Here is a 7,887-nt window from a genome sequence, read left to right as displayed (position 1 = left end):
CCGCGCCTCCCCCCGCCATCGCCCCGGCCCCGGCCCGGCGCTGAGCCGCCTCCCGCTCCGTGCGGGCGCCCCCCGCCTCCCTCCCCGCCTGTCTCTTTCTTTCTTGTCGGAGGCTGTGGGATAATGGCGCGCGGGTTGCGGCTGTGAGGATGAGTTCCTGCTTCGTGCCGAACGGGGCCAGCCTGGAGGATTGCCACTCCAACCTCTTCTGCCTGGTGAGTGAGTGCCCGACCGCCGCGGGGGGGAGGGGAGGCCGAGCAGCCATTTTTTAGGGGTTGGATGAGTCCTCGGAGTAGGCCCCGCACCTCACCTCTCCCCCCACCCTGCTGTCTGTCTCCTGGCGCCCCTCCTCCTCCTCCTCCCGGCTTTCCTGCCCCCATTCCTCTCCCCACCCGCCTCCCCTTTCCCCTTCCTGGCCCCCAACTCCCACCACCATATGGCTACAACTCGCCTCCCCCTTCTCCCTCCCGGCCCCCAACTCCCAGCACCGTATCGCCACAACTCGTCTCCCCCTTCCCAGCCCCCAACGCCCGCCGCCCGATCGCCACCCATCTTCGTTTTAGCTCTGACAGGAAGGCGGCAGGCAAACTAACTTTCTTTCCCTCCCCCTCCCCGATCGGAGCCAGACAGCGCTCCCGGGTTGGAGGCCAGGCCGGGTTCCTTGGGGGCGAACCCGCAATCTTATCTCGTGGCCAGGGGAATTTTGCCCGAGCTCTTCCCGGATGGATTGGCTCCACCGCTCGCTTTCGTCCGAACAGTTTGGGCGATCCCCCTGTTTGGGGGTCCGTGGTTTGGTTGGAGGAGTCGGGGTTGACGCCTGCCGACACCAGCTTGATGGAAACAAGTCAATTTTGGGGGGTCGTGGTTCGGGCTAGCCTTAGTCGCTTGCAGGTTGCCGCGTGGCAGGTAGACAGCCTTGCGTTGGCCCGCGGACCACCGCGAGCCAGGTGGGCTGCCTGGTACTGAGGATGATGGTGTTGCTGTCAAACGTGTCAATCTGTTGCACTGGAGGATTTGGGGGTAGGGGACTCTGGACAGCCTGGTCGTGTCTGCCAGATAGCAAGGGGATGGGCAGCATCTGGCCTGTAGCTCAATACCACCAACGTCTTTTAAGCCCTCTAGTCTTTCAGAAGTACCAACTGTTGCAAATACTTTAGTAACCTGGAATCCAGCCTTGCTCCTTTTTTTTGAAGTAGGGGAGGCTGCCATGTTAGACCTGGAGCTGCAGTACTCTTAGCTGTGTTCTCATATGGGGGAGGAGGAAATAATTAAGCAAGTACAAGGTATCCATCATAGAGGCTCATTTATCAGCTTAAACCCATGGTGCCTCCTGGCAAGCCCTTCGAGGTCATTGCTCCAGCCAAGCAGTGGTCATAGCGTTAACTTTAGTCTCTAGTAGTGTTGCTTTGTAAATAACTGTTTTAGCTTCATCTTTTTCCCATTAGGTGCCACTAGGAAGAAGTAGGGTAAAATACATTTTGGCTCAAAAGGTCCAGGGCACATCATAACTTCCCATTTCTGACCAAAGTCAAACACATTTACAGCAAGGAAAAATAATCTAGAATTTTATTTGTAAGACACGCAATGAGACGAGAACAGAGTCGCACAGGGTATAGTCACCATGCTTCTTTGAAGTATTCTCTGTGTCTGAAAGGGTTTGTGTTTTTTTGCTAGAACCAGCGAAGTCTTTCAGGGGATTGGAAAGTGTCCTTTGAGGCTAGGCAGGCCGTATACAGGTTTCTGAAAGTGCTTTGTAACTTAAATACAGAGAAGGGACGACGATGCAAGATGAAGTCCAGAGAAAAAAATCCCTTGCCAAGATGCGTCATTAGTTAATAATCATGCAGTTATGAAATTGTTTGAAAATAACTCCATTGCTGCCCTTCACTTCTGTTTTTTTTTTTTTTTTTTTTTTTTTTTTTATTTATTTTTTATTTTGCTGCCTTTAAAAAGTTGATTAGTTTCATTGCAGATTTGCTTCTGCTACTAATAATTAGAGGTTATTCAAGGCAGTTTAAAAACGGGATACAGGTCATCATAACTTGGGACCTAGGGTTGGGGTTTTTTTGGCATTCTGGTATACGCCCGGGTTTAAGAAATTAGAATATAGTTTCAGGCAAGTTTTATTGACTTAACCAATGGAGCTTGTTTCTTTTTTCATCTTTGATGCTTTCATAGCAAGTAGGGATCCTCTGGCAGTTTTTTATTTTGAATCTTTCTTATACTTTCTTTCTAACTAAGAAACTAGAAATGATTTCTGGATTTAGTAAACCTTGGTTTTGCCCAAACATGTCCTTGAATTTGGTTTTTTTCCTCTTCCCCCAGGCTGATTTAACTGGCATTAAATGGAAACGATACGTATGGCAGGGCCCAACATCTGCCCCAATTCTCTTTCCCGTAACGGAAGAAGACCCCATTCTGAGCAGTTTCAGTCGCTGTCTGAAGGCTGACGTACTGAGTGTTTGGCGGCGTGATCAGAGACCTGGACGCAGAGAGCTGTGGATATTTTGGTGGGGCGATGACCCCAACTTTGCTGACCTGATTCATCATGATCTGGCAGGTAAGAGACTATTACTAGATTTGGTTCAGTCGGCGTAAGGAATACGCTCCTTCAGCCTCGTGTTCTCTAGCGTAGCAGAAATGACACTGAAGATGTACAGCTCATCTTCTGTAGTGTCACCACCTGACAAACTGCTCAGTTTGAATGTATGGTGCTGATGGGCTAGGGTAAAGAGTCAGATAACTCTGATGGTGGGATCTTCTTATAATGGAGCATCTGTTCTGATCTTGTAGTGCAATAGTAAATTGTGTGCCTACTTGCGATTAAAGTATCTGTCCATACCCAGAGGAATGGTGCCCCCTCTTTACTTGCGGATCCTGTTACTTTGATAAACAAAGGGAATTATGTGAATTTTTGGTGGGTTTTTTCTCAAAAAGAGGAAAGTGTCCAAAGCTGTGCATGTGGTTTAGGCGTGGGATGATCTAACACTTCAGAATGATGCTTTGGGATGCCGTCGTCATAGGAAATTCAGAAAATCTCTGTGCTCACATATTAAATCTCAGAACTGTTTTTTAAGGTTTAGAAAATTGAGAGACCAGGTGAAGTAGTCTTCCTTGGAATAAAATCACCGGCCAGAATATTCAAAAGAAGATGCCTAAATTTAATTGATATCTTTGGCAGAACAACAAATCCTAAAACCCATGTCTATTAATACTGTTTTTGTTCAGAGGTGCTGTGCAGCTGTAATCGCCTCTGAAGTCAGTGGAGGCTTAGCAGTTTTTAAAATCAGGCTGCTCTTATTTAGGTATTGCTATACCTTGGTACTAATTTTAGGCATCTTATTTTGAAAATGTTGACTTGTAATATTTATTTTCTATTCCAGAAAGCTTTTTTTTTAATAATCTTGCTGCCAAATATATCTGTTTCTTTTCTGTATGTGTTGCTGTCAGAGTTAAACTATTGCCTTTGTACACACATACTTTGAAGTCTGACAAGTAACTTTACAGACTCTTTTTATACAATAGCAGCAAGTCATATTATACTTTCCTTTAGAATAATAAGTAGCATTCCCCCTGTTGTAGTTAAAAAAAAAAAATATTGAGGCCTACGTTTGATTATGCTTTTGGTAAAAATGGAAATCTGTTCTTTCTCTATGGGGAAACTCCTTGCAGGTGAATAAATGTTGCTTGAAGGAACCCAAATTTGTTGATGCTGTTTATGTAACCACAGACATACTAAAGAGCAAATATGAAATTGAAAAATTTCGATATGTACAGCTATTTTATAGAAAGGAGTTTCCTGTTTTCGGTAACGAGAGGATATTATGTACTGGAAAAAGACTTCATGCAGTATGCTGACAGTTGTTTATGATGAAATATTTGAGTTTATGAGAATTGGGATGCTGCTGCTGCTACGGCTACTACTATTAGCAGCCCTGTAAATGGAAACTTTGCATCTTAGCGCAAGCTGTAGGCCTATGTTTACAGCTTCCTTATTTTGCCCTAGGAGTGACCTCAGTCCTGACCCGCAGGGACCATCTTCTGTATGGCTGAGATGTAACTTAGACTCAATGCTATTTTTGTCCTGGGCCTTTCCTGGGCCAAAACCAATGCTTGTGCAGAAGTATCGATGTGAATTTTGTACAGTGTTGCCTGCTTGGAGCTAAGTTGAAATGGGCATATTCCATTTTCATTCATTTATTTTTTTAATAGACTGCAGGACGGAAGTTAAGCCATGTTGGAAGCTGCATTTCTAAACTAGTTTTGCGCAAAATTTTGATTGCTCCAAGTTTTCTTTTACAGCCTCTCCCCCCCCCCCAAAAAAAACAAAACAAAAACAAAACAACAACAACAAAAAACACAACCCAAAAAAACCCAAACAAAAACATTAGTGGATTCATGTAAAGCAGAGGTGCAGGAGGATTGTAGTGAAGCTCGCTTAACAAACTGCTGGCCTATTGCAGTTGAATTTTCAGAACCAGCATTTTGCTAGGAGATTCTTCAGGACACTGGTGGTCTCGTACATGGGTGGTCAGCCCAGTCCTTCCCGGAAGTGATGAACTCTGAGTCTTACTAGAGTGTAATGGAGAGCTGATGGAGGTTGGCTTTTTCTCAGCCTTACCTGTAGGTCTGCTTTTGGATCTTTCTTTTATTTAGGTTCGCTCTGTTTTGTATGTGTAGGTAGGTGGGAGTTGTCCAGGGCTTGCTGCATTTTGGTACAAGGGTGGTTTCAGCCCTAGATGTGCTTATTTCCTTGCAGGTTCTGTGACTAAAAGCTCATTACTTTTCCCCTCTGGTTAGGCATATCTGATCTCTTGTTCCAGCAGGGAGGTTCTTGTCTCAAAAAGTCTGGGTGATGGTGCTAGTCTGTTTGATTCTGTGTACCTGGTGGTAGATATACAGGTGATCTTTAGGAGTTGAATTGGCTGGTTTAGAGCAGAGATAAAGGTGAAGGCAGCTCTCCAGCTTTCTTGTTAATGTGAGCATATCCAAGAGGTATGAGTGAATCTAAACAATACTACCTGACAGATTCATTGTTTATGGCTGAAATCATTAATGGACAGCTTCCCTTACTACTTCAGACTGTCTCATCCGTCTTGTGGTCACTTACACTATTTCTGGAAAAGAAAAATTGCATCTAGGCTGAAGCCTGCCACCTGCAGCTCTGATGTTCAGTGAAGACAGATAGTTGGATTGCATGTTATCAATGCTGTTGCTTAGCGAAGGAAGGCTATTCACCATCCCAGAGGTGATATGGGGACCTGATTGTACTCTGGGACCATTCTCATGATGCTATTGTGTGTGCTACTGCCTTGAAACGAGCCTTTTTCAAGGACAAGTGATTTGCTAAGACAGTAGTTATTTACTTCCTGGTGTGACTGGACTCTGGTAACAGTCTGGCTTCTCTTTGGAGTTTGATTCACCGTGAATTGTATATTTAGTGCGTAAAGGACATTGTTTTTCTCTGGAATGGATTGCGGTGAACAGCTTCTACGAAGGTTTGGCTATGGCATCTTTCAAGACTGTCACGTGTGGGATCTTGGCAGGAACAGCTCTAAACAGAGTATTGCTGCTTTTCATGTGAAATTCAGTCATGTATTGCTTGCTGCATCATCTCTGGAGGTTCATTCTCTGCTCTGGAGGGACACATGCGTGGCTTGACTGTTGGGTACATCTGAACTCTCCTTATCTGGACTTTGATAAGAAACTCTTGCAATAAATTGAGATTAGTGACTCTGATTTAAGAATTTTGATTCTTTTCCGTCAAGCTTTGTTTTTTTTTCTTGAGAGCCATTTGTCAGATGTGATGCAAAAAATTGTTCTGTCTGCTTAGTTTGTTCTTGTCAGTGGCATTAATTTACCCTTTGAGAGCCTCACAAAGGTAATGTGTTGTAGTGGCAATGCAGCTTGATTTATAGAAATTCTCTTGCAGCAAGGCTTAAAGGAGGACACCTCTGCTACTCTTCAGCTTGTTCAGAATGCCGCAGCATGTTATCTCGTTGTTTTGAACAGCCGTAATCATCTTTCACTGTCTCTGTGGGATTTCAAATGGCTGTTCAGAAATGTGGGGTTTTAATGTGGGCAAAAGTGTACTCCTGACCCCAAAACTACGTAGGTACGAAGCGTGCTTGAGACCTGACAGCTCTACTTCGATGCTCACTTTCTAGGGATCTCATCAGTGGGCCTTTGGCCAGCTGATTTACACCTTTTGCTGTGGTAAGCCATGAGGTGTGAACATTTTTTCCCCCCCCGTAGGTCTCTGTTTGTCTTTCCTAATTAAATAAAAATAAATCTTTTATTTGCTGAATTCATCCTTTGTATACTAGAACCCCCCCTTTTGGGGGGGGGTCATACATTTCCAAATGTGGTGTGGTGGGGGAGGAATAGAACAAGAAAAAATAACGTGGTGAATAAGAGAATGATCCAACAAAGCCTGTACATTCTTGCCCATGTATTGTTGGTTATTTTTCTCGTGAAGGGCATGCAGCTGTGACTTTTTGGTGGCAGCAATAATTTTGAGTGTTGAGTTAAGGATTCTCCAGCTTCCTTGGTATGGACTACATTTGAATAGTGTGCCCTAGGTCATCTCTTTCCTGATTCCAAGTCTCGTGGATCATTTAACTGGCACTGATGTCTGTAGCCTCTGCCAGTCTGCAGGAGCTAGAAGGCAGTAGGAGAGCCAGCACCACGTGACCTGCCAGCTTTCTGCAGACAAGAAAGTTGTCCAAAATGCACACTTTTGAGATCCGTTTTGCTGGTGATTTGCTCGCTTGGTTGTCAGTGCTTGCTTTTGAAGCCCTCTGTTCTCTGTTGTAAGTTGGAGTCTTGCTCTGGACTTCTGGGGAAGACAACCTCCAGTCAACCCAGCTGGAGATAGGCACCTGGTCCTTCGGACCCAGGGATCAAAGACAGCCGGTTCAGATGTTAAACACGTCACTGGGTGCTGTTAGCTGCAGAAACTGATATGCTTTGTCCATGTTAGTCTGACCATCTTGTTCGCTAAAGGATAAATGCCCCACTCCAAGAACATGCACGAAAAGCCTGTGCAGCGTCCAAATAACTTCATCATCTGTAGTTATCCATATACCTATGGATGCTATAGTGGGGAGCAGTGCATTTCTCTCTTCCTCTTTCTGTCTTCAGCTCTTCTGGCCATCAAAGTTGATTGTACAGCATATTCTTTAACATACTAGTGTCCTCCATGTGGAGACATGTCCAGCGCAGCAAAACTGCTAAAAGCATTATGCAAACATTGCAGAACCAGTCTTTAAGGGGAACATCTTTATCTGTAGCTTTTTTTATTTTAATCTTGCCACTTACTATGCATAATAGCTTGAAGGTACTGTTGATGAAATCTTTCCTCTTTGTAGTTCTGGCAGTAACATGTCCATCTGAAACATCTGTAGATTAAGCTGAGAATTGCTACAGTATAGTAAACACGGACTTTGGGCTCTGTTGTGATGATACGCTGTGTCGAGGCTCGCTGTTTGCAGAATATAGCCTTTAGAAATTCAGGCACAGAGCCCTTTGTCACTGAAGATGATGCTTGACAAAGCTCCTTCAGCATAACTGACGTGTATCTGCATACCTAATTACTCCCAAACTCAAAGGAAAGCAAAGTTACCGTGTTAGATTGTCCCACTTTGTATTTTACACTTGCTTGCCGTTTTTATATCTTGCGTTTGCTCGCAGTCTGCTCTTCATTATGGCACGCGTTCTGTGCAGTGTCAAAACACAATGATGCCGTGTCTGTCTTGACAAGCCAAACTTGATCCTCATGAAAATCAACAAAGGGCTGAAGCAATATTCATATCTGCGTAAGCAAGCTCAGTATGCACTTCTAGAAACACGAACGTTTTATAGGGTATTGATTCTCTCCCCCCCCCC

At 44.6% G+C, this 7,887-nt stretch overlaps 1 protein-coding gene across 3 annotated transcripts in view; it reads left to right on the top strand.

The window, feature by feature from the left end:
• Window positions 1-62: 62 nt before the first annotated feature.
• Window positions 63-7,887, top strand: part of MED13 (mediator complex subunit 13) — a 108,601-nt gene continuing 100,776 nt past the window's right edge. For all 3 annotated transcript variants that reach the window (XM_019511123.1, XM_019511125.1, XM_019511122.1), the window contains exons 1-2: window positions 63-215; window positions 2,326-2,560. In XM_019511123.1, the coding sequence (XP_019366668.1) occupies window positions 150-215; window positions 2,326-2,560 (301 nt within the window). In that variant the 5' untranslated portion in view covers window positions 63-149. The remainder of the gene's footprint in view (window positions 216-2,325; window positions 2,561-7,887) is intronic.

This window comes from Gavialis gangeticus, unplaced genomic scaffold (assembly GCF_001723915.1).
Source record: "Gavialis gangeticus isolate Ggan-Ray unplaced genomic scaffold, GavGan_comp1, whole genome shotgun sequence".
NCBI classification, from domain to species: Eukaryota; Metazoa; Chordata; order Crocodylia; family Gavialidae; genus Gavialis; species Gavialis gangeticus.
Note: the sequence above shows the minus strand (reverse complement) of the source record. Positions and strands in the feature narration are given on the sequence as shown.